Source organism: Suricata suricatta, chromosome 3 (assembly GCF_006229205.1).
Source record: "Suricata suricatta isolate VVHF042 chromosome 3, meerkat_22Aug2017_6uvM2_HiC, whole genome shotgun sequence".
In the NCBI taxonomy this organism is placed as follows: domain Eukaryota; kingdom Metazoa; phylum Chordata; class Mammalia; order Carnivora; family Herpestidae; genus Suricata; species Suricata suricatta.
This window is the reverse complement of record NC_043702.1, coordinates 157258190-157286104: the sequence shown is the minus strand read 5'-3', so window position 1 is coordinate 157286104 and position 27915 is coordinate 157258190. Positions and strand designations below refer to the sequence as shown.

At 33.5% G+C, this 27915-nt stretch overlaps 1 protein-coding gene across 4 annotated transcripts in view; it reads right to left on the bottom strand.

The window, feature by feature from the left end:
* Positions 1 to 27915, bottom strand: part of BRINP3 (BMP/retinoic acid inducible neural specific 3) — a 414132-nt gene that overhangs the window by 382743 nt on the left and 3474 nt on the right. For 2 of the 4 annotated variants that reach the window (XM_029935640.1, XM_029935642.1), the window contains one exon: positions 7189 to 7474. In XM_029935640.1, the coding sequence (XP_029791500.1) occupies positions 7189 to 7424 (236 nt within the window). In that variant the 5' untranslated portion in view covers positions 7425 to 7474. Of the gene's footprint in view, positions 1 to 7188; positions 7475 to 27251; positions 27631 to 27915 lie in introns of those variants that run through there. The other 2 variants (XM_029935641.1, XM_029935643.1) reach the window with 2 other exon arrangements.

Sequence of the window (27915 nt, the reverse complement as noted above, 5' to 3'; positions counted from 1 at the left end):
GGGCTTGCAGTTGAGAGAGGGCAGCATAGTTTCACATAGGTGCCAACTCGGGCCTTCTGAGTAGACAGCTGATAACGATGTGGCTCCCAACTGGATTTAAGGCATCATCTTTGTCTAGACTATTTAGCTTAATCTTTCTTAAGCATTTAAGTATGTTTGCTAATCACTGATTCTTATGACTATAGAAATGACTCTCAGAGTCTGGCAGAAAATTGTGTATCAGTCTCAAATCCTGTATTGTTATGTTTTCATTCTCCTCCCAAATCCACTTCCTTACATAGATTCGTAGTATATTAGTAGGAAATTTAAAGTGATTGTGTCAGGAACTGCTGTTTGGATGGGAGACATTTTTAAGTCAAAATCACCTTAGTTTTTATGTTAAAAATGTATGCATCCTTAAATAAAGAAGCTCCTTACGATAAATGTTATCTTCATCTTTTCATATTATTTATGAAATCATTATTAAATACCTGTCTAATTTATATTCCTGAGGAAGAATACTTTTATCTGTTACATATGATACATGGAAACCTTCCTCAAACTTAGAGACCTAAAGCAAGATTTTGTTTTTGCTGATAATGATTCTGTGAATGAGTGAACAACATTGGCTAAGCCCAGCTAGAAGGTTCTCCTGGTAGGCCTCGGGTCCCTCATAGGATGGCTACCAGGTCCAGAGAACACCAACAGCTGCTCCATGTGTCCTCACCTCTTCTACCGGGCCAGAATGAACTTCTTCACAGAGTAGTTGCAAAGAAGTTTCAGGGAAAGCCCAGTGCACCAGCACTTTGTAAGATAGTGCCTGCATCATATTTGCTGACATCACATGGACTAAGGCAACATAGATGCCCAAGCCCAAAGTCAGTGAAAGAGATAATACACAAGGCTGTTGAGATGGAGAGGCCTGATATACTGGGAACCTTAAATGCAACAATCTAACACAAGTGTGTCAGGTCTCTGGCAACAGAAAACACTAGATAGAAGAATGTATTTACTGAGCAAAACTAATGTACATGAACACAAAAATAAGACCCAGTGGGTTTGGGTTTTGAACATTGGAAAGATTTAGTCAATTATCTATGGGAGCTATTTATTTATTTATTTTTAAACATTTATTTATTTTTGAGACACAGGGAGAGACAGATCATGAGTAGGGGAGGGGCAGAGAGAGAGAGGGACACATAGAATCAGAAGCAGGATCCAGGCTCTGAGTTGTCAGCACAGAGCCCGATGTGGGGCTTGGACCCATGAACTGTGAGAGCACCACCTGAGCCGAAATCTGATGCTCAACCAACTGGACCACCCAGGCACCCCATGGGGGCTTTTTAAAATTGTGATAAAATAGTCATTAATTTAAATTAGAAGTATAAGTTCTTTCAATGTTTGTTGTTTATAGACATATTATTTTAAATATCTCTATGCTCGGTTTTTGAAATTGATATAATAATCCCATATAGCTATACTACACTATACTATACTACATAGCTACAGTAAAAATCACATATAAAAATTATGAGAGGTCTTTGTAAACAATCAACAACAAGCAAATTTTATTTTTGCACATTAATACATGTATAGATACTAAATTATAAATGTGCACATACTATTCATATCTTTAAACATTTCTATAGAATTTATAAGAGTTTAATAAACTTTTATAGTAAATGTTGAATTTGGAAACAAGGGAAGAATTAATGTATTTAATTTAGGACTTCAATCTTTCAATTCAAGGCTGACACAATATTTACTATTACAATTTTTATATTGTGAAATATAAAATGCTATATGAATAACAGTCTAAAATAAATATTATTTATATATTATTTTTATTATTTACTCATTTTTGAGAGACAGAGCAAGAAAGAGAGGGGCAGAAAGAGAAGGAGACACAGAATCTGAAGCAGGCTTCAGGGTCTGAACTGTCAGCACAGAGACTGATGTGGCTTGAACTCAAAAACCATGAGATCATGACCTGAACCAAAGGCGGACACTTAACTGACTCAGCCACCAAGTCACCCTCAAAATAAATATGTAGAACCTAAAGAACACCAGGGTAACAACCATCCAGTTTAAGAAATTGAGTATTGCCATTACCTTAGAAATCCCTCATATTCTGCCCTAAAAATCCCATCCTTCTTACTTCTTCCTAGAGATAGCGGTTAACTTAATTTTTGTTTTAGTGATTTCCTTGATTTTCTTTAGATTTTCCCACTATGTTTACATATACACCTCCAAACAATATAAAGAGTTTTGTGAATTTCATATAATAGAATCATACCATGTGCAAATTTTTCCTGTATTGAGTTTCTTTCACTTGTTTTGGAGATTCATTCAGCCTGCTACTAGTGGCCAGATCCCTATTAATGTATATGTGGATGTGTGTGTGTGTGTGTGTGTGTGTGTGTGTGTGTATGTGTATGTGTGTGTATGTTAATATGCCCGAATTTGTTGATGTTTAATGTTTGATGCCTGGTGAAAAAATCCTTACATAACCCAACATCATGAAAATATTTTCCTCTGCTTTCTTCTAGAATATAACATTTTTGCCTTTCCTATATAGAGCTTTGTTCCATTTAAAGTGTATTTGTATATACTGTATGAAGAAGGAATGTGATTTCTGCTCTCCCATACACAATTTCATATACCCCTGTCATATATGAAATGCCCATATATTTGTTTATTTTCCAGACTATCTTGTCTTTTGCACTCCATTTTTTAAATATATTTTTTTCAGAGAATATGACCACCAAGACCAATAAGGTCCAACATTTAACATTTATTTCAATTGTTTGCTATTCTCATCCAAATTTTGGTTTTCAAAACTGCCTTGAGGAAGTAAACTGAGCTGTGGTAATAGGACATATCTTTATATTATCTTGGAAGATTATAAGAAAAGCATCAGTATTTTCCTTATGAAGCACCTACACATGTGCTTAAACAAAGAATGGTAGAAGTTGATAAAGCAAAGAAAGGTTTTTATTTTGTATCACCATATCTGAAGATGTACACATGTGAAATGTCTCCTTTATGGGAATAAAATTCACCTCCTTATGACCATAGACTTATAGCTGTGATTCATGTTAATTCTAAGTTTGAGGTACTAGAAGTGAGTCCCTTGTCCAGAACTCTTATAATTTATTAAAATAAGGGGCGCCTGAGTGGCAGAGTCAGTTAAGTGTTGGACTCTTGATTTAGGTCCAGGTCATAATCTGATGGTTGTGAGACTGAGTCCTGTGCTGGGTTCTGCACTGGGTGTGGAGCCTGCTTAAGATTCTTTCTCTCCAGTTCTTTCTGCCCTTCCTTCACTCATGCTGTCTCTCTCTGTCTCTCTCTGTCTCTCTCTCTCTCTTTTTCTCTCTCTCAAATTAAATAAATAAACATTAAAAATATTATTCCTCTTCTTCTTCTCCCCCTCTCCCACTTGCACTTACATTCTCTCAAAAAAAATTAATAGGGATGCCTGAGTGGCTCACTTAGTTAAGCATCTGAGTTCATCAGGTCATGATCTCACACTCTGTGAGTTTGAACCCCGCTTCCAGTTCTGGGCTGACAGCTCAGAGCCTGGAGCCTGCATCAGAGTCTGTGTCTCATTCCCACTCTGCCCCTCCCCTACTTGTGCTGTCTTTCTCTGCCCTTCAAAAACAAATAAATGTTAAAAAATATAAATAAATAAATAAATAAATAAATAAATAAATAAATAAATAAATAAGAAACTCCAGGGCTGAAAGAAATCATGCATTTGCCGGTGGCCATGCAGCTTATGGGTGTTTCTAGAGCATAATAACTAATCACAAGGCTTCAACTGATTCCGGTATCAAGTGTGCTCCTATTCTACGCCTTGGAGCACACAAAATTTCTCCAAGCATAATGCTTTTTCTAAAACTGAGGGTACTTTCTAAAACTGAGGGTAGTTAAAATGCCTAGGTTCTGTTATCAATCTTCAACTAAGAGGGAAAGATGGCTAAACACCCAACTTTTAATGTTAACCAAATAACAAGTTAAGCATTAGCTAGTTCATTCTACAGCCTCCAATTCAGTGACATACTGATAAAATAATCATTTTTTAAAAAATTTTTAATAGTTTATTGTCAAATTGGTTTTCATATAACACCCAAATCATGGAAAGAGCCTAAATAATCATTTTTAATTCATAGTGTTGTTTCAGAATAAAAATCTAAAATTTCTTTATAATACACTTTAATTAATTTAAAAATACAAATATAGTCCTTGTTAATTGACAAAAATACATTTTGTCAAAAAAAACAGCACTTTTTTCTTCCTTAAGCTTTAGTAATATTCAATGGTTATGATCTTGCTGTTTATATTTCAGGTGATAAGAAAAATATGTTACTGGAGAAGGAGATAAAATGAAGACAACTGAAAAAGACCTGAGCGGGGGCACCTGGGTGGCTCAGTTGGTTGAGCTTCCAACTTCAGCTTAGGTTATGATCTCCTGTTTGTGAATTCGAACCCCATGCCGGGCTCTGTGCTGACAGCTTGGAGCCCGGACCTGCTTCAGACTCTGTGTCTCCTTCTCTCTCTGCCCCTCTCCTACCCATGCTCTGTCTCTCTCTCTGTCTCTCAAAAATAAACAGTAAAAAAAAAAAAAAAAAAAGTCTGACCTAATTCTTTAAATAGGCTTAATATGTTTTACATTTAGGGGCGCCTGGGTGCCTCAGTCGATTAAGCGTCCAGCTTCCGGCTTCAGCTCAGGTCATGATCTCACCATTCGTGGGTTTGAGCCCTGCATTGGGCTCTGTGCTGACAGCTAGCTCAGAGCCTGGAGCCTGCTTCAGATTCTGTGTCTCCCCCTCTCTCTGGCCCTCCCCTGCTCATGCTGTCTTTCTCTGTCTCTCAAAAATAAATAAAAAAACATTAAAAAAAATTTAAATATGTTTTACATTTAGAACTAATACCTTGCAGGAACTATATCAATGCAATACCCTACACGAAGGAGCTGATGACAGTAATAATAAACATAGTAAAATTTGGCAAGTGGAGAGAAGCAATGGGTTATATGGAAACCCATTTGACAATAAATTATTATAAAAATAAATAAGTAAATAAAATAAAATGATTACTATAGTGCTTAATATGGGAAATATTAACTTTCCAGGTATGTGTCTTAAATTCTGTACTTCAGGACAAACATTTATAAAAGAAAAAGTCTCTAATAATTAGTTTTTAAGACAAACATTTTTATAGTATAAACAACAGCAACAACAAAAACTTATTGTAATCCTTGGATTTAGGATTCTCTAATAGCTCTACAACAATGTTAACTTCACAAGGAAAAATCCAGATCCATTACATTAGGTGCACAGGTGGAGAGAATTATCTGAAATTTAAGTAAATACTAATTGGGTAAATGAAATTTCACACGTTTCAAAACAAAAGAAATCCTCATAAATATATTGTTCATTATATATTAACCGCCAACAAATATCATCAGGCAAGGTTTCAAAGGTAACATAAAGAGTTGTATCTTTGGGTGGGGGAAAGGGATACTGCATTCCATTGTTTATAAATAGGCAATTCCCACACTTATTTATTCAAACCACAAAGATACAGACATAGGAAGGGTGAGCAGCATAGGAATAGTGGAGGTCTTTAAGAATACAGTGAAGATGAAAGGGAATATATGAGCCTTGCAAACACATCCCAAGGCATTGTTTTTCATTACCTTTCACTGTGGTGATCCAAATATTGTCTCTTTCATTCAACTTAGAACCTCTAAAGACATGTCAAGCCATGTTTCCAACTCACAGCTGATCGACCAATAAGCTGAGCCAAACAATCACACCCAGTCAACACCTCAGACCTCCCAATACAGATGCCAACAGATCATGGAGACATGCTCTGGGTTAGTTTGTTTGACAGACTGTTAAAATTCCTCTTGCAGAATGCTGAAATATTATACATCCTGACAGTCTTAAATGCAAGTAGCCTCACACAATTTGTAAAGGAAATCTGGCTAAAGCGACAAGTACCTGTAAAAAGAAATAAAGCTGAAATCATATATATGACTGTTTATATATAATATATATTATATACAACAATATATAATATATATTAATCATATATATATAATCTGACTGTTTCCTGCTGCATTTCAGAAAGAAAATCTTTAATACTTATCATGTCATTTTTCAAAATACTTGAATTCTTTTTGTAGACTTGTGAATGCGCCCTGCTACCTAGACTAAGGGATTTCTTATTAAACAGAACCACATGCACACACATGCATCCACACATGCACACACACACACACACACACACACACACACAGAACAGTATAATTTCATAAAACTTGCTCAGCAAAAGACTACATACAGACCAGAAGCACAGTGCCCTCTGGTGCACATACAACTTAAAATCAAATACTTATATAATAGTATCTACATAGAATCAGACACAAAAATACAATACTAAATTTTGCTTCTACATAAATGCTAAACCAACTGCTGGGAATTGTAAATTTCAATCATGAAGAAACAAACCAAACTGATAACTTTACATAAAACATTCTTTATGGCAAAGATCAATACAATCTAATCCATTCAGGCAACCATTTGTACACTCCTGTACTTAATGGATTCACTGGGCTTGGGGAAGCAGGCAGTCTGTTAGATTTAATATACGACTCCTTTTGTGTAACTTATTTATATTCAAATATATAAGAACGGTAAAAGTTAAAGGCCATATATCTCCATCCCCTCCTTTTTCTTGGCCTTTGCTATCATGTCACATTCATCTGCTAATTCTTTTTAACCCCTTGCCATTTTCTCCAGCTTCTGAATGCACAATTACCTTTAAGGGAAAAAAGGACCAGAAGACTCAACTTCTCAGTCACTAGAAGATACCATTTCCATTTAAGCTAAAAAGGTAACGTAGCATGGTATAACGTAGAAAGGAATCTCGAGAAAATTCACTTAAAATTTTGGCTGTTTAAAATGATAAACTCAGCCCCAAAGTTCATTGGAATTTACATATATTGGAAAATAAAATATACTACGTATTGCATCTACAAGAAAAACTTTTAAATAACAAGAAAACAGTACTATAGTGAATAGTAAATAATAACCTTCTGATCATTACCCTTTCCCATCTCAAACTTTCCCTTTGAGAAGCTTAGTTACACACAACCTTCAAGGAAGATATCTCTAAAATTGCTTTCCCTTTGCTTCATACCTGTATATCTTGTATCTTGTGCTAAATCCCTGCCGGCTTCTGTCCACAAAATCTGTGTATTCCTGTGAGCGATGGAAGGGTCCCTTATCAGAGAGGAGCCAGTCGAAGGGGCTTGTGACATGCTGATCCGAAACAGCAGCAACCGCTAAAACCCAGCAATGAAGACTCAGGGCTATCCACTCCCATAGAGCCATCAGAGAGAACAATTCAGCACCAGCTCTGCTCCGCCATATCATGCTTCCACTGGGGACTTAGAGCCTTCATTCTCTTAGCTTTCCCTCAACACCTAGACAAAATACACAGGCAATTAGTTAGCCCCTAGAAGATTCTTTTTCTAGCAATTAAGGTGCTGAGGTGGCGAATTCTTTTCTTTTTTTAATCTAATATCATTGCTTAAAATTAGATGATAGCAAAAGTGAATAGGTAAAACAAAATGACTTATTTTTTTTTTTCAAAGCTGTGTGTCCCGCAGACTTTGTGTCCTTTTGTATATTTATTGGAAAGTCAGTCACTGAGTCATAACAGACTTTGTCATGACAGTGTCATACGGCCACAATCAGAAGTTTTGACAAATGTGTCTTCTTTTCTGCTTAAATGTTTATAACACCAGTCACTTTCAAGAGAAATAGTGATATGTGCAATTATTCCATAAATTATGTTATATATTTTAATATTAGATGTATTTTGTTGTTTATTTTGGCCATTTTAGAATAATGCTTTAAGAAATGGATTAAAGATATTCAGGTAGTTATTTTCACAATATAAATACTAAAATGGAATAAAATTGTGCTCTTAAGATATATATATATATATATATATATATAATCTGCCTATCATCTATTTCTATATATAGATGGGTGGATGGACGTGTAGGGGTGATGGCTAGAAGGGGAGGTGTGTGTGTTTTCTCAGACTTTTCCCCCACTTTTTTATTATGGACAAACTTCCTTGATTATTTGAGCAGAATTATAGTTAAACTAGTTCTAGGACCTTTAAAAATGTCAATGTGCATCAGTGACTTAGTCTTCAGATAATCAGGCATATCTACAAAATTCATATACACACAAAAAACTAAGACAAATGCAGATTATATGTAAACTATAAAATCACATGCATTAATTTTAGAAACATTCAAAAATAAAGTACCACGAGGTGCAATCCCAGTGCGGGAGAGTGTGGATGACTTCCCACTGAGCAGCAAATGCAATGTCTATATACTTCAAAAATAATCTACAAGTATTTGAATTCAATTTTACTTTCCACCTTCACCAATCTTTCCCAATATCATTATTTATACCACATAGAACTCTGCAGTATATAAATTCTGACTAGTGAAAATGTTTTGATAGTGATGGTTTTTAGTCAGGAAAATTTCTTTAGAAAGTAATCAAAATGCACAGTATTGAATAAAATACTTTAATTATAGTAATTGCCATATATCTCTGGTGTTTGGATAGGACAATTGATATTCTTAATGTGCTTTCTACTTATTACGCTATAATTCACAATTTAATCGTACACTATTAATATGTGTAGGTAGAGAGCAATAATTTTAAAACTATAAAGTATCTCAAACAGTGACCCAATATGACTGACTTAGGTCATGAGATCCTCAGGCAAACACACTATATAATTAGAAAGACCAACGCCCACATAGTATATGAATTGCCCCACTGTGATGATTAAACAATGCCCTCTTCTGTAAACAAAAAGGAAGTCTGACAAGTAAATCTATTTAAAAAGTATTTTTCCTAATAAAGGATAACATGATATAATAGATTTGCAATAGAAGTTGAGAGTTTCTAGATCCCCATCAATTACTTGTATAAATGAAGCCCTATCAAAGGATTCAGTACAGAACTTTTAATTACACTGTTTCTTCTGTAGGAACTATACCAATTTTCTTAAAATTAATATATTTCATTTCTACTCATAAACTAAGAATTATTACTATGTGTAATGGTATCATATAATCCTGTTATGACTAATAAATATTTACCATTGTTAACACATGTTTTTTAAAATTGTATTCATTTTAAGAAATCTCTACATCCAAAGGAGGGCTTAAACTAACAACCCTGGGATCAAGACTCACATGCCCTTTCAAATGAACCAGCCAAGCGGGCCTATTAATCATATATTTTCATTCTGCTGATCAAATAGATTTAAACTAGAAACATCTGATCATTACTACAAAAAAGTCATATTTTCTTACACAAAGCACTTAAAATAGTGTCTATCAAGTTGGGAGGAGCTTAAGAGTGTTTCAAGGTACGTTTAATATCGAAGTGAAATCATGTAATTATATACCATAAAATTAAGCCCAACCCTTTTCGTTCCAGCACATGATTTGGTAAGAAGGTAGTAGAGGAGAGCACCCAGATAGCTCGGTTACTTAAGCAGCTGACCCCTGATCTCATGGTTTGTGGGACTGAGTCATTTATCAGGCTCTACACTAACACGTGGAATGGCTTGGGGTTCTCTCTCTCCTCTCTCTCTCTCTCTCTCTCTCTCTCTCTCTCTCTCTCTCTCTCTCTCTCTCTTTCTCTCTCAAAATAAATTAAGTAAAAATCAAAGTAATATATACTTGACCTGGCATTTCAGGTCTCTAAAATTCTATAGTTTTTCAATATTTAATTACCCAGAACCACTGTTTTTATTATTTTCTTTACCAAGTGTGTTGAATATGTTTCATGGTGGTTATATTTCCTAATCTTAACACAGAAACATGGCAAGATTTTCTTAAATTATGTGTAGGAGAACTACACATGTTAGTTAGTATTAGGTTTTAATTATTTCTGTTTCTTCTGCTTCTCTCGTTTGGGTATATGCCCCCACTTCTGTCTGGAAGTGGGGTTTTCTAAAAGAAAGGTCATTAGCACTGAGATAATGAGAAGATCAATCCCGTCCAAATTTATATTAATTTGGAGGAATTTCTTGAAATCATAATTATAGGGTCTTTTTGAAGAGATGAACTATAGCCAAACTATGATATCCAACATTTCAACTGAAGCTACCTTTGAAAATTACCTTTAAGAGTTAAAAAGCAGAGAGAAAAATAGTGTCAGACTACATTTAGGCAAGGATGTGTGCTTCCAAAGATCCTTAGGACAAGTGGCTCTTAGACTCAATGTTCACGTAAAAAAAAAATACTATGACCACCTAGTTTGTCATAAAAGCATAAAATCACTTGTAAATGAGCAGTAAATTTTAAATTATTACTGAATGGCCTTAACTGGTTCCTTTCTTTGATTCAGATTAATAACCATATTTATCCTTGTGTGAGAGATGACTTTATGATATAGACTGCCAATTTCAAAATTACTGAGTAGGGTTTTCTTGAAGTTACTTGGAAGTCACTACTGAAGTAAACAACTATACTTAGAGGTATTACTAAGGAAGGGAAATCATGAAGTCCAATGAAAGAGTTATTAAACTAAAAAGTGAATTTGCCTATTTCATCCCCTGGATGGTGAGGAAATGACAAAATGATCTTGAATTTACTATTCCTAACGAAGGGTCTAAAAGGCCAACTAAGTAATTGGCAGTGTGAATGCACAGCATGTTCAGAAACATGTGAGGGTGTATTTTATGAGGAAAAAAACCAATAAAACATTAAGAACAAGGCAAAAAAATGAGTTCATATTTAAAAAATGATATTCAAGTAAAAATGGTACTGATCAAGTTTTTCTTTTCAAACATTAAGAGTGAGCAGTAAATATTGAAATATTACATTGTTTAAAAAATAGGTGTTTAGTACATGGCCTGCTCTCACAACACATTCTCTCAAAATAAAATGCAGTGGGAGCATTACCAAGTGACACAAGCTTATTACTTGCAAATACCCAAAAAGTCTGTGCAGAAGAAAGATACCAAAGGTTGTTACAAATATAATAATAAACACTAAAGCATGTAATAAATACATAAATGCATAAAATATGTCACATAATATATGTAGCATGTATTCTGGGACATAACAAATATTCCTCCTCATAGCCCTCCTTAATCCTATTGCAGCATGGCAATTGATTTTATCTAAAATACTGGCATATCATATATATTTGAAATTCATAAAATATTAGAGTTTGTGAAACATTTCTTATAATGTTAAAAGGGAATTTCCAGTAAAGCTGAAATCACAGAAAAAAAGAAGATTATGAATTACTGACTTAGACGTAATATCATTTAGATTGGTGGGTCATGTCACACAGGTTCATCTTTTAGAAGACATAATCTCATTATCTGGTATCTAGTAGAGTGCTGAATACTAATTGTTACTGTTTGTTAAACAATTAATATTGCATACTATATAATTGCTTCTTTTCTGTTTGCATTTGAACTGATTTTTCTGCTAACATGTTCAAAATAGTTTCTAAGGGAATAAAACCCACTTACAATTTTGCATATGTGAAGAAGCTTCATAAAGTAATTGCGTCAAAGGTTTTTTTTTAATTTTAAGAAATGTAAAACCCACAGAGTTGAGACGCTAGTACAGTAAACACAGACATCCTTCAGTCACATCTCCAATTGTTCACCTTTTACCATATATTCTATACTCTCTCTCTTTCTTAAGTTTTTATACTTTTTTTGGTATGGAACAAGGATCCAAAGAAAACTGATTAACTCCATGTCATGCAACCATTTCCCAGATTCCTCATCTTCAGCAACTGCTACATTGTTCTATAAAATAGCTCCTTAACAGTCATAATCCCTAATATTGGAATTTATAAATATAAAAAGTTAAGTCTTCAAAATAAAATCTTCAATTACCAAATGATTATATTTATTATAAAGCCACACTCTTCCTTAATAATTTAATAGAATATATTCTTTTAAAGTATAAATATTAGAGTCATTTTATTATTATACAATGAATGTTTGTATATAATACTCACAGAATCTATTAAAATACATAGCACCTGATTATATTACCATAGATCATATATAGTATTTTATTATATATTGAATAAATGTTAGCTCTGAAGTAAATATATACTAAACACTGTGTAGTTAAATACGTAATGGAAGAGTTAACATATATTTTTAACTGTAAATTTTCAATAGCTTTTCCAAATAGCTATAATTTATATTCTTTTTTGTTAGAATTATCAACAAAGTAAATCACCACAAAAAAAGTAAATATCAGTTATCACCTACAATGTGCAAAATACCCTGATATATTTTGGTATGAAGCTGGATCACAGGTATCACTGAAAATATTGCTTTGGTCCTCAGACACTTACACTCAAAAAAAATAAAATAAAAAGCTTTGTGTAAGGCAGGACACATGACCTATGGAATAGTGTCTGTTAGAAACCAATTCTTCTGTCAACTCAAAATCAACATTCTCCATATTTTATCACCTGGTTTATCATATTTAACTGATACTTCCAGATACTCAAATCTTTACCCCAAAATTGTACTTTCCTCTACTTTCTCATTCATTGCACATATCCAGTCAACTCCTGAGTTCTTCCCAAGAATCAAACCTATCACTTCCTTTCCACACGCAGTTCACTTGAGTGGGTCACTCAGCGCCCCATGCTACCGCCATAGCTTCTATTCTAAGTCCCTACGATAGCTTCATAATTGGTCTTCCTAACACCCATGTGGCTCTCCCCAATTTGTTCTTTATACTACAGAATTATCTTGACATAAAGTTAAGTTCGAACATAGAACTCTTTTACACCCACTTATGATTTTGTGTCATTTCCCTCTGGATAACATCCAAACTTTTCAAGATAATTTATAAAATTATCTTCGCTTACTTAACTCTTCCTTTGCATCTTTCTCCCTATATATGACACTACAGTTATCAACCAAACATCAACTATACTGCAAGCATTATTTTATTCCTCAGATTCATCTCCCTTTCTCCCTTTCTTCAGCATTTTTGCATATGCAGTTTACCTGAACTGTCATTTCTACTTGGATCTCTTCATCTGCCCAATCCTTTCCTGTCTTTGAATTTCAGACTAGATTGTCATTTCTCCATGAAGCCATCTGTGATTCTTTGAGATTGACTGGTCTTATTTCATGATCCCATGTCTTCATCTATACAGTACATTTACATTGTATATTTATGTGGATGTTTTGTCTATTTGGCTACATATCTCCCCTGACTCCAATCAGACTTAGTTTAAGGGGGACAATAATTGTTCTTATTTTAATGACAACTAGGTACAGTTAGCAAAGTACCTGAAATAAAGTTTCTTAATACGTATTGGTTAAGTGAATGAATAAATGGTGAGTAAGTAAGTAGTAAATTGAGGTTTAATGAATCTGATATGGATGGCAAGATTAAGAAAACTCATTCTACATGGAAAGAAGAAAGTTTTAAGGAGTTTGCACCTGAGCAAGACCTCAGGATGACAATAGTTTTATAGTTGAGAAAGGAGCGAAAAGGAGTCCTGAGATAATTGTTGAGGTGTTCAAATCACAAACATAAATGACGTGTTCAGATAGTATCAAAGCAAAGCATTCTTAATATTCAAAAATTATGAAGAGCAAGGATATAAAACTATAATTAATTATTAGATATAAAACTATCATTAATGATTAGCTTTCAGTATAATTATAAGGGAATATCATGATCCTCCATATAATTGTGGAAAACTTAGGATCTTGTCATTTATATATTATTATTCATAATTTCTAAGGATAAATCAAATGAACACGAGCTCAAAGGTAAAGTCAAACATAAGATCTCTTTTCACCATTAAGCATAATATATGTTATACTGTGTCATCACTCTGGAATTTAAAGAATAATAATACAGAAACAGCAGTTGAATAGCTTGCCCTTCCTCACTTGAAAGGTCATATAGTAGGAATAACTTTAACTAAAATCCTTCCAAACTTAGTGGAGGGGAAAAATAGATAGTAATAATGAAAATGACATTATTTTCTTCCCAATAAATTATGTTTACCAAGCTCTTCTGATATGCCAAGCATTTTGCCAATATTTCTATGTTCCACTTCCTAACAGCACAGTGCAGTATATATTATTATCACCATTAGCTTGTTTAGGTGACTGGGGTTCAAGGTGAATAAATATGCAACAGAGCAAGGACCAAATGACAATAGTCTTGAACCCAAATTGAAAACGAGGCTTTCCCTATTACACCACACTACAACCTAAGGAGAACTGATTGCAATTGAAAAATTATTTATTAGGATTTTTGTCTCCACTTAATAAAATGCTTTTGAACAAAATAAAAATTTTAAATGTTAAATATAAATAATAGAAATAGAAATGATATAAAATTAAATGTTATTCAGTTTAATATCTTTAAAGACAAGTACTATAAACTAAAAAATTACAAAACTAGTTGTTTTCAGATAACGTGTTTTATTTATTGGGATAAAAAGTATAATCATGGTCAGAGTGATTTAATTTACCTATGTGCTCTTCAAAAAATTGCAAGATTAATGCAGTAGGCTTAATAACTCAATACTAATATAAATTGTTTTATAATATTACAAAATAAAAAAAAGAGTTGGTGTCTCAAGATGGGAGATATAAGAAAATTATGAGATGATTTTAATATTTTCTGAAATACAATCATAAATTTTTAATTAAGGTAAGATTTCTTATGTTCTCAAAAATTCCAGATGAGGACAAGAATATTAGGATCAACTTTAGCAAGTGTTATTTTAAGGAATAATAGTAGGAAAAGTCAAGACTGCAGCTAAAAATAAATATTTTAAAGAATTATTTGGCAGGACAGATTATGGGTTATGAGGAAAATCATTTCAAAGCCACCTGTTGTTTAAAATGGCAAAACAAGTATTAAATTTGGTGAACATATTAAAAAATATATGGATAATGTAACACATCATCTTCCTATATGCACATACATATATTTTTCGCCTTTGAATATTCATGACCTATATATATCATATATAGTCAAATTAATAAAAGTGTAAGAGCTCCATTATTCAATGATTTACATCATTATGATGTATTAATTTATGGTTTTAGTAAATGTCAGTTATGTTCTATAATTTTTTTACCTCAAGTGACCTTAAATTGTTATTTCTTAATGTAGACATTGTTTAATTAAAGGTAATTAAATTTTAAGCAGTCTAATAGAGTAGAATTTGGCATTTTATTCTGTAAAGGTGTCAAGAAATTTATCAAGTTATAAAATCTTGCATGTTACATAATGTGTGCCTTTTTTCATATAAATAGGCAGAATTTTGCCACTTTCTCTTTTCTGCTCTCCACCAAGAACACAGAGAAATGGTTGCTTTGACTTTGTGCACCTGCTGAAATAAACAGCAATGTGTAGAAATGGGGGAAAAAGTTATTTTGAATTTTAGTAGTGCGATTTGTCACTGGGTATATCTGGAAATTATAAAAAAAGTGGTTTTTTCTTTTCTTTATGCACTAATAATTCTTCCAATTTCTCCCAAAAAAGTAAAACAGATTTGTAAAAAGCCAAAAAGCAAAAAAATATCATACAACTGTAGGCATCTCAGAAACCTGAGGTTATCCAATCAGGAAATTAAAAAAAAAAAAAAGGAATGCATTCTTATGTGCAATAGGAATTCCTTTTGAATTTTAAAAACAAAAAGGAACACCTGGGTAGTTCAGTTGGTTCCACATCTGACTCTTGATTTCTGCTCAGGTCATGATCTCAAGGTTCCTTGTGTGTTTGAGCCCCACATCAGGCTCTGTGTTGACAGTGCGGAGCCTGCTTGGGATTCTCTCTCTCTTTCTCTCTTTGCCTCTTCCCCACCTGTGTGTGCTTTTTCTCTCTCTCAAAATAAGTGAATACACTTTAAGAAAAATCTAAAAACAGATGCCCTGGTGGGTTAATAACTACCTTAAATCCTCTCGAATATGTTGTTTTTAAAATTATTAAAATAGCTACAAACTAGATGTATTTCCATTCATGAATCTTCTAAAATTTCACAGCATGCCACTATTATTCTTTTTACCACCTTTGTTCATGACCAGTTTATGAAGGGCTTGCTGGCAGGGATTATGTCTCAGTAATCCCTGTGGCCCCAAGAGCATAACAAACTGTCATGGACAGGGCGAATTTCCGGAACATGCACCGAATTCCATTTTTTCCTTTTATTTGTAGGCTAGTTCATTGTGTCTGCTTAAACCAGAAAGAGATTGCTATTACATTAATCTGTTAGTAATCCTTTGTTTTATACTATTTCACTTTTCTTTATTTTTTAAATAATTGAGTTTCTTCGTTTTAAATCATGTTGTATAGGTTAAGACCAGGCTGAGAAGTGAAACTTCACAGTGATTTAACTCTGATAAACCTACATTCCAGAGGGTGCTTCTCATTATTTATTTTAGCTGATCAGGCAATACAGTGCCTCTGAATTACAGCTTTAAGTGTTTTCCATCTTAATGAGGGTTAGTATTCCTCTGAGAAGTATATACTGCAGAGGGAACTAATCTCCTGCTTGATCCTGTCAATACAATCTTGTCCTCCCAATAAAGAAGAAGTTAAATGCTACTACCTAATGGTAGAGCTGATTAGAAAAAATGAAGAGAAGGTGAGTTCCATTCCTTAATTCTGTCCAGCACATAAGGCACATAATTCTTAAAAGCCCAAAGGTCAAGAGCCATTTGGGTTATTTTTCATATTTCAAATGTGAAATATCTTCATGCTTCAAGATAAGTGATTATATAACAACATATCTTGGTGAGATTTAGATTGTACTTCATTTTAGTTCATAAGGAAAGTCATCAGAGAATAAAGAATACATTTCAGATACAAGATGTTTTGCACAGTATATTTAGATGGTAAAACCTAATGTTAAAGTATGAGAAATGCTTCTGAAAATTGACTATAATTAGTATCTTTGATTACCAAACAGTAAAAGAGGAGACAGCTTAAAACAAAGATATTTTTCCCAGGGAAGGGTGAACGGCTCAATCAGTTAAGCTTCTGACTCTTGGGTTTAGCTCAAGTTATGATCTCACGGTCTGTGAGTTTGAGCCTTCTATCAGGCTGTGTGCTGAGCCCTCTCAGAGCCTGGAGCCTGCTTCAGATTCTGGGTCTCCCTCTCCTCTGCACCTCTCCTGCTTGCTCTCCCTCACTCTCTCAAAAATAAAATAGACGTTAAATAAGTAAAAAAAGAAACATTTTTAAAAATAAAATAAAGATTTTTTTTCTAAAGAAGACATGCAGATGACCAACATACACATGAAAAGATGCTCAATATGACTAATCATCAGGGAAATACAAATTGGTCCCATGGTGAGATATTACCTTATACTTGTAAGAATAGGTAGAATCAAGAAGACTAGAGATAAATGATGGCCAGAATATACAAAAGAAGGAACACTCATGCACTGTTGATGAGAATACAAATTGGTGCAGCCACTGTAGAAAACACTATGGGAACTCCTCATAAAATCAAAAATAGAAATACCATGTGACCCAATAATGCTGCTACAGATTATTTATCCAAAGAAAACAAAAGCACCAATTTGAAGAGATATATGCATCCCTATGTTTACAGCATTATTATTTTAATAGCTATGATAAGGAAGCAACCCAAGTGTCCATGGATAGATGAATGAATGACGAAGATGCAGTATTTATACGCAATGGAATATTACTCAGTCATAATAAAGAATGAGATATTCCCATTTGTGAGAACATGGATGGACCTAGAAGGTGCTATGCTAAGTGAAATAAGTCAGACTGAAAAAAACAAATATTATTTCACTTACATGTGGAATCTGAAAAACAAAGCAAAACATTCAGACAAAGAAGGCAGAAATAGATCCACAAAAACAGAAAACAAACTGGTGGTGGGGTGGGGGTGGAGGAATGGTTGAAGGGGTAAAGGATATATAGGCTTCTGATTATTGAATCAATAAGCCACAGGGATGAAAAGTACCGCCTAGGGGATCTGGTCAATGGTAAATTAAATAAATAAATAATATACAACTAAGGATTAAAATAATCTACATGTACATACAGAAATGGAATGAAAATCATGTTACAGACAGACATCTGTGTTTAATATGGTCACTATAACCAGGAAAAATATTCTGCTTTTTCTAGCATAGTCTGATTCGTATGCCAGAAAGTATGAAACCTTGGTTTGTAAAACTAAAACAGTTCTTGTCAGTAAAAGACTTTTGTCATGTACATGCAAATTGAAAGAAAATTTGAGGAAATAATTTTTTAAAAGGACTGTGTGCAAGTACTATGTAAGTACAAAGGCAGTAAACATGTTTTCCCTCAGCTTTATGGATAATGACCTCAGTCACAGTTTTCCAAAGATTTAGAAATGATTAAAACACAATTTTAATATAGGTCCTGTATAAAAACAAAGTATAATACTAACTTATACTTTCAGCAAAGGCATTTATAGTGCCGTAAACAAAGACTGATATATTCTAAGAATAAGACATAATGCTGGCTTGAAGAGTAGAAATGTTGGAGTTTGGAACCAAATGGACAATAAATCCATTGTTCTCTAATAGGACCAAAACTTACCTTGGAGTTAACCAGGTTACAAGGTGAAGTAGGCTATTTAATTAGAAGTTATTATATGAAGAAACACAAAGAGGAGTGTATCTTCTGAAGTCACACGCAAAAGAAATATTACATTTAAGAAACTTGTTTTAAAGTTTTCAAGTATTTTATTTCAAGAGAGAGAGCGCGCGCACACACACACACACACTCGCTCACACACGTGCATGCACATGGGGGAGGGGCAGAGAGAAAGGCACAGAGAGAATCCCAAGCAGGCTCCACACTGTCAGGGTGGAGCCCGGTGCAGGGCTCGAACTCCTGAGCAGTGGAATCGTGACCTGAGCCAAAATCAAGAGTCAGATGCTTAACCAACTGAGCCACCCAAGTGCCCCACATTTAAGAATTTTTAAAGAAAGTCTAGGAAAATTGCTCACGTTTTTTAGAAAGGTTCTGATTATTAAGCCAAAGAAAATTCTTTTATTTCAAAATAATAATCTTCAGGTTCTTTTTATTCATTTGTAAGGAAATGAAAATGTTCAAGTATTTTTAACCTAGAATTGTGTGGTTATAAATGTTATCAGTGGACCCCTAAACTTGTCTTCTAGTCTTGTTTACAGACACCATTAAATTCCCAGGATAATTCTTGTAATTATTCAATCATTCCTGTAATAATGTAATAATTACTGCAATTCCAGTACAAGCAACACCAGGCAGGGATCTGTGTCTGTTTTTATTCACTAACACATCTGTAGCCCTAAAAAAATAACCTGGCCAGAGAAAGCCCTCAGGAAACGCACTACTGAATAAGAAAAATTAAATTTGTAAATTCTTATAATGTTAATTTTTATTGTTAAGTCTAGTTACTAAAAAACTAGATATCACGTTTGAAATGTTTCCATTAAGAAAAGCTCACATTTAAAAAAACAAAACAAAACAAACCACGATAAAACATCAACTAAGTCATCACTCAGAGAATCATTATGGTTGTATTTGCAAAAGTGTCCTGGTTCCTTCATTTGTCTTTAATAATTATCCCTGGGACTCTGGAAGGAAAATGCATTTTTTACTGACCTATCTCTATCCTGAGAAATATGACATCCTTCTTCTCTCAAAGAGAACTGTATTTATAAAATCAAATTTGGACAGTGTGAAAATAAAAATCGTGGGCAAGCATTATATTTGCCTTTGTGCATTAATTAAAACAAAGTGTACTACAAATAGCAAAAAAATTGTAAAAGTCTTATGCACAATCGTTATATCTTTCCACTGTTACATTCTCAAGGTTCACTCCAGTGCACACCATTGATCTAACATCCAATAAATTAAAAAAAAAAAATTTGTTTTGAAAGCGAGAGAGAGAGCATGCTGAGGATGGGCAGAGAGAGAGGGAGAGATATCCAAACCTGGCTCTGTGGTGTCAGCACAGAGCCCGACATGGGGCTTGAACCCATGATCTGTGAGATCATGTTCTGAACTGAAACCAAGAGTTGATGCTCAACCAACTGAGCTATCCATGTGTCCCTGATAAATATTTTTTAAAGAACCAAAATAACAATAAAAAGAGGTGATCTACAGTAGACAAACCAATCCAGCTGCAAGTAGTTAAATTGTGATGTGCTGCTCTCTAGTGCCTTCTGAACCACCATCCAGGAAACCCTATCAGGATCCTCCATGTCTCTAATGGGAGAATGCACATCTCACCCAGTGGCCAGAGATGCCGGAATGGCCAATATTTTCACAGGGTAACTAGCCACATGTTGCCAGGTCATGGTAATCTAGTCTAGCTTGTCTAATTAAGCTTCATTCTAACAATATGTTTTATTTCCCCTCAACATGCAATTTTGGAAACATCTGATATTTTCCAAGGACCATTCTTATCACTAAGTTACTTTAAATCTTCAAACTTAGAAAGTTAAAAGGAACTTAAGATATTAATTCAAAAGAAAACCAAAGTGAATCTATAGGAAAAATAATTTATTTTCTTGAAGAGAATTTTTATATTAAAAAACACCCAGATTTTGAAGGATTATATAAGAAAGCATAAGTAGGACATCACTATGTCTAAAATATAGAGACTATTGAGTATTAGTTATACCCAGCACACTAGGTACACACTGGTGGTGATTTTTTAAATCATGTCTTAATTTGTCAAAATTACCTTCTAAACAATAATCATAGGAATCAATGTTATGGGAATTATCTGAGTCTGAAATTTGGTACTAAGTAATTTTTTAAGCTTACTTATTTTGAGAGAGAAAGAGTCAGCAGGGGATGGGAAGAAAAAGAGAGGAAGAGAGAGAATGCTGAGCAGGCGCTACACTGTCAGTGCAGAGCCCAATGTGGGGCTCGAACTCACTAACCATGAGATCATGACCTGAGCTGAAGTCAGGAGTTGAACACATAACTGACTGAGCCACCCAGGTGCTCCAGTAATAAATACATTTTTATGAAGAGTTAACAACTGTTTAGTTTCAAATCCTGAGTAAATAAATTTTCATCTTCTGCTTAGACCTCTATAAATGTATATCTAAAATATGGTAATGCATGTTAAATTTTTGTCACTTTTGTGATGAAAGAATCATGTGACGCTAGATAAACCTTTTATCTTACTGACTCAATATTATTGATGAGAAAAAATATTTTTAATAGTTCATCACAGGCATTTATACGAAGTTGCTGATTCTTACTCTAAATCAAAATTGATTTTCTTAAATAGCAGCAGTCAGGGATAGGTTTAGAAAGGAATCATGACATGAGCGATCTTTTTTATTCATTCTGGCCTATCCTTTGTATGACTGTAAAATGTCTTCATTTCATGGATGGATGAAAGACACAAATGAAAACCTGCTAGAATTCTGAGAGGAAAGGTGGATGCTCAAAGTTATTTTTCCTCCTGGTTTTGTCACTACTCAAACATAATCAGTGCTATGCTTTTAGCCAAAATGTAAAGACTGCTACATATTGAAAATGTCAATAATCTGTCCTTGATCTAAAAGTTCTCAAAGAAGGAGTGATACATTGCAAAAATCTGTGTGTGGAGAAAAAGTTTTATAAATCCATAAGCTGTATCTCCTCTCCAAGGTGAGAAAGATACTTAAAGCAAGTCCTTCAGTCAAAAAAGAAGTTTTAAACTTAATTTCAAAAGATTTGTGGAGTGCCCCTTCAGAAATTTCTCAGGAGTCCCGTTCTTCTTAGTTATGGATTTTGTTTTCATTCAGAGAGTACTGGATTCACTTCTCTTAGTTCACCACGTAAAAATGAAAATACTGTTTGGCTATTGTTGAAACGTTTGATAAGTACAAAAAAGTATATTTTACAACATTGGAAAACATACACCCCCTAATAACTGCTTTTTCAAGAAAGGTTTTTAATTAAAAGTAAGAAGTTGTGTTAAAACTCCATTTAGATGGAAATTAGTAAAAAGTAACAAAAAGTATACTTTCTAGTTGTTACTGTTGTTGATGGTAATTGGCAGATCATTTTTATTCTATTTTGGAAACTTTTAGTCTTCCACATTATTCCCTAGTATAATTTCCAAAATGCTACTTATCACATTTATAAAATGCCCTATAACTTTGTCTTTGTATATTAGAAACAGGTTAGAATGGATAATCAAAAATTCAATTACTTGTAAACTTGAGTCATTCAATTTAAATATTTTGTGTAAGTTAGACTTGGTCTATATATTGATTATCTTTGGTATAAGGAAATGTTGAGGAAAGCATGAGTTAATTATCTAAAGAGATCACTTTTTTACAACTTCGCTGTAAGATTTATTTAACCTTTAATGATTTTCTTCTAAACATTTCAATTGTGGTTATTATTATTTAACAGTTATTTAGTTCTGTAAAACACTGCTCTATCATCTCTCTATGTACCTTTAATGGGCTGATTTTTCAAACCATCAGAAATGTTACCATACTAAACATATGAAAGACAGTTAAATGTATTATCTACATCAGGACTTCCTGATTGAATTAATTCTGTTCTAGATTTACTTTAGCTGCAACAGAAGAAGCTTCTGCACACAGTATTAAGTTGCATATCTGAAAGCATTTAAAAAATACTTGTATCCTTAAAAGATATGCCTATCAACGATATTACAAATTACAAAGAACACATTATATGCAACATATGTGATTCAGTAATGATGCTTGATGCAACCCATGCTTGATTTTTTAAATTTATTTTTTTTGTTTGATTTAATCACATTTTCCCAAACTACCTTGTATTTGTGGACATCATATGGGGTGTTTTAAGGAAAATGTTTTTCAGTTGTGCAAATGAGTGTCTAATGAATCTATAATGTAGCAGTGTGCTTATATTCTGGCCAGTATTTGACATTGAAACTCTAGCCTCCTCAATTCTGTTCCTCCCAAGGCAAGATTGTTTTTTAATAGTGCAATATTCTAGAGATAGCTTTTAAAATTAACAAAATGCAAGACTCCAGAAAAGTTAATAAAAAACAGCTCAGTCCTGATGAGGTTGGCTGATATTCACAGAAATCAGTAAGAATAAGTCTATCTATAAGTATTCTTTCACATAACTCTTTAATGGAATTTAAATGAAACACACCATTATGAGACAATAATTCTTAGAGAGCAGAGAACTACAATACATTTGGATATAATGTTAACATATTTATTAATTTAATCAATAAATGTGTATTTTATGGATTTAATTTGCTGGAACTATAACGTGGTAACTTCTTTATTAGCTATAAAAGGAAATTTGTTATGCTTTGGGTGTTTTCAAAGGCATCTACATCTGAGTAAATTAGGGTTCAGGCATTAAAACAAACACTCCCAAAGTATTAATTATAAATAAAAATAGGTCACACTGAGGAAGAACACACTTGACCTGTAAATTTAGTAAAAATAAAAATTATGGCAGATTATAAATTATGTTGAAGAAATGCCAATGAACATGGAAGCATAAGAATGTATGAGAATTCTTATGTTTTTAGGTTGCATGTCTTTTTTTTTCATATTTGAATGTATACTTTCTTGGCTAAAAATAATCATTTAAAAAACCAACACAACTATTTATTTTATGATAAATACCTGGCAATCCAGTCAACTCTTTAAAAATATATTTGTTTTATCTTTCAATCTTAGGGGGAAAGAAATTGGTTAGGGAATCATGATGGAGTTATTTCAATTACAGAGCGTCAACTAGTTATTCATGATTTGTTACTTTGAATCCAAAGTTGATGTGTATCTCAGAACTGTGTGCATGAATACTTCATTTCATATATTAAGTATAGAAAAGTGGACTCACAGCTTATGAAATCATTAGCTATGGATACTTTGTAACTGGATAGGTTTGAACATGAGTAAGTGGATACCAATATTCTTAATAGCTCATCAAATATGCCTTGAAATGGTAGTAATGGAACCTTTATAACATTATTGATGAGCGTATTTGATGACCAGTATAAAATTGTTAGAGTGCCTATTTGATATCAGTTAAGAAAAAAAAAAGGAGAAGAAGAAAAAAGAAAAAGAACTTCCAGATATATTTTCAGTAGAAACGTCATTAGTGTTTATAATAAAAGTTCATCTGTAGAGATCTTTTTCCTCTTTTCTAGAATAGAATAAACATCATTATACTATTCCCTTCTTTTAATAATCACAATCATCCATTAGCAATCAATAATATTCAAACACAAATGATGTCTTCCTTTGTTCTTCTGTAGAACTTATAAACTGAAAACATTATAATCATAAAATGATATAGCAGAAAATTCAGAAACTGCTCAGTTACACTCTTAAAGTCTAAATGAAAATATCCATGTAGTTGCTAAATTAAAACAGCAGCAATGACAGATGTCTCCTAATTAATTCTGGTAAGCTGAATATTAGTTTGTAAACAATGTTTGAAATCATTTTCTGAGTTTCCACTTTTAAAGTTGCTACATGAGAATATGTTGACTTTATTTTCAATTAAATTGACAGGAATCATCATGTTAAATAACATAAACTTGCTAAGAAATCAGACTTTCACTAAATGACACTAAAACTTTATCAAGAATAACTACTTTTGTAAATGTGACTATTGTCCTAGAATTACATTAAAGTCAAGGTAAATATAATTAAGAACTAGTGTGCCTCAAGAAATGCATTCTACAACTTTTGTTTTGTTTTTTAGCCTCACAAGATCAAAACAAAAAGAAAATGTTATTTAAACTCATTAGACACCCTGACACCATAGACCATGAATATTTGATGCTAATCTTAAGAAAAAAAATGTTGTTGACATCATTAGTTCTTCATGAAAGGACAACTTTATCCAAAAAGACAATAAAAATTAATGTAAATGCTATCTTTTTAAAATATATTTTTCTTTCAGAACATGTTTATCGATTTAAAGCATCTTTATCTCTTACATCATTGATCTATCACAACGTTATAAAGTAGATATTATTTTCCCCATGTGAGAGTTGAGGAAAATAAATCAAGAGTGGTCAAGAAATTCCACAAGATTCATATTACTGAGGTAGAACTAGAACTGACATTGAGCAAGGAATCCTAAACCCATCTCACTCTACGTTTCAAAACCCACTGCTAGAAAATAAAGAGAAAAATACTAAGAATGTTAGGAGCCTACCTCATTAATCATAAGTTATAATCATAATATCCAAATACTCTTGTGGTACTTTTTCATGAAAAAAGAATTTATGTTCAACTTGCCACATTGGTGTTACACTTCTGTTTGGGTCTGAACTTCAAACTAACACCCAATTTTCTGGATTACAAAAATTGTAGACACTTATTCCAGTCAGTAACTGCTCATTTTAAAGAGAATATGAAAAAAATAAAATAAAAACAGCAGGGACTACAGGAAACTGAAGCATCGGTTGATAACAAAGTAACAAAGTTCTCAAGTCCTACCAGTTAAGTCCTTTGTACTTGTAGAGGGAAACACGCAAAGACACTATTCTGAAAAGAAATTCCATTTTTCTTTAAAGAACACACACATAATTAATAAGGTTAATTTTATATATGCATGTATGTATGTATAATCCACACAAGCGTATACACATACACACTCATACAAACACACATTCTTTTAGAATCCCAAAGGATTTTTCCAATTTAAATTTGATTTAGTAAACTATATATACCAATCATTTTGCATAGAAAAAAATCAAGAAGTACTGTATTTTATAAAAAATCTACATTTCCACTATAATGCTGAGTTTAAGAAAATACCTCATGAGAGGCTAGAATAACACAGTATCTGGTTAAATGACAAATAAAATCAATCATATGTGTATTGTGGCTATTTCATTTCAAAAACATTATGAAAGCAATGTATATTTAAATACCTTCTCCACCCACCCAAAAGTGGGTGTACACACACACATACACACACACACACACTGAACATGTTCACTGCTATAAAACTCCAGAGGGTAAAATGCAAAAGAGTTGATGAGTTGGGAAGAATTGAAGAATTGAAATTCATTGACAAATTACTTTCTCCAGTGGAGTAAAAACTACCTCTTGTATCAAACTCCCTTTTAAGAAAAGCACTATAACTTTGCAATTTTATGACCCAAAGTTGCAATGATCTTTCTTATATCTTCAAGATGTTATCAGTGAGCCTTAGAAGGAGAAAATTATTGATCAGAAATCCACATCAATAAATGTAAGTACCAAAAAATATTTCCAGGGAAAATCTTAAAGAATTTAATTTCTTTGAGAAGAGAAAGTGTTAGAAATAAATAGAATAGTTTTAGAATTGCTTCACTAATTTTTTGCTTCATTATGTGGAGCCTCCCGATCCCTTCAACATGTAAGCAAAACATAACAAAACATTATCAATAATAACAAAACTTCACAGGTTCAAAATAATGTTGTCATTTTAATTATGTTTTTGTTAAATCTAATAGTAGAAGAAATCTATTGGCTGCTAAAATTGTACATCTATAAAACTAGGAATTTTAAAAAGCTTTATTTATGAGAGATTTACTATAATTTTCTAAATGTTTATTTTTCAGTTTCCAACTAGTTTTCCAAGCCCAAAGATTTGTATACTGGGGTTGTATGAAACACTGCCTTAGGGTAAGTTATTTTCTGATCCTATTTGAAAACCCAACCAACCCCCACTCCAAGAATTTTTGTTTTTGAAATTGAGAAAATAATAGGACTATAACCCATTAAATAATTCTCTCAAATAGTCAGAATTAAATTGCTAGTTCAAGATGCCCTTAATAATTCTCCAATTGTCCTTATATTAAGGTCTGTGACCTTAACAAGAAGGACTGTTTCAAGGCATTTCTGCAACTACTATTTTACCTACTTCGTCAGGAATATGCATTCCTTCCTCCAACTCTGTACCCTCCCCATTTCTTCCTTTGACCTCTGCCCGGTTTATGATTTTTGTAACATTGTTACACATTTCAGTGACTGCAAGTTAAATATTTAAATGGATTTAAAGGATTCACGAATATGAATACCAAGAAGTTATGCATCATAGCAGAACCATCTGAAAATACATACATCCCATCGCTTGAAACAGAGAAAAATTATCACAGGGTTGGTCAAATGCAGGTTATATGACTGTCAATAAAATATAGACATTCAGTCCTTACCTGCTTAACTGCATGATGACAAATCTAAACAGCATGCAAAACAAGTCTCAAAATTCTGAATCCTCTGTCTTCAAAGCTGCTGTGACAGTTTTATACCCTGATGCTTTCTTCTTTGCTTGCGGACATTTGACTGGCTAGGATATTTGTAAGCAATAGTAGGGTTATTTTGCAACCCCAGTCACCTCTTCCTCTTTTCAAGCCTCTGGTTGGCATCTCACACAGCTCTAAACAGGCATCTTATCTTCGGAAGTAGAGCCTCCCCCGCGTTTTCCAGACCGATCCCCATTAGAAGGAGGTCCCTGCTCTAAAGGGCTGATCACGTTCTCGACCTGGTGCAGAGCAAAACGCTCTCTGGTTCAACTCCTGGGGACTAGGACAACAGCCCTCGGAGACTTCAGCTCTCCGCCACTGCCTGGCTGCAGAACCAGCAGGCACCCGCGGCCAAGAAGCGCCACCCCCTCCAGGGTGGACTCCGGAGGGGAGCGTTCCCAGTCCCAGACCCTACCTCCCGCCCCACCTCCAGAAAGGGGGAAGCCAAAAATAAAAGCCCAACTTGAGAGTGGGTCTAATACCAGGCATACGGCTGCCCACCCCACTCTCTGCCTGGACTTCAACCTTACAGGACGAGCTCCAGTTCCAAGTTGAAATTCAACTCTCTCTCCCC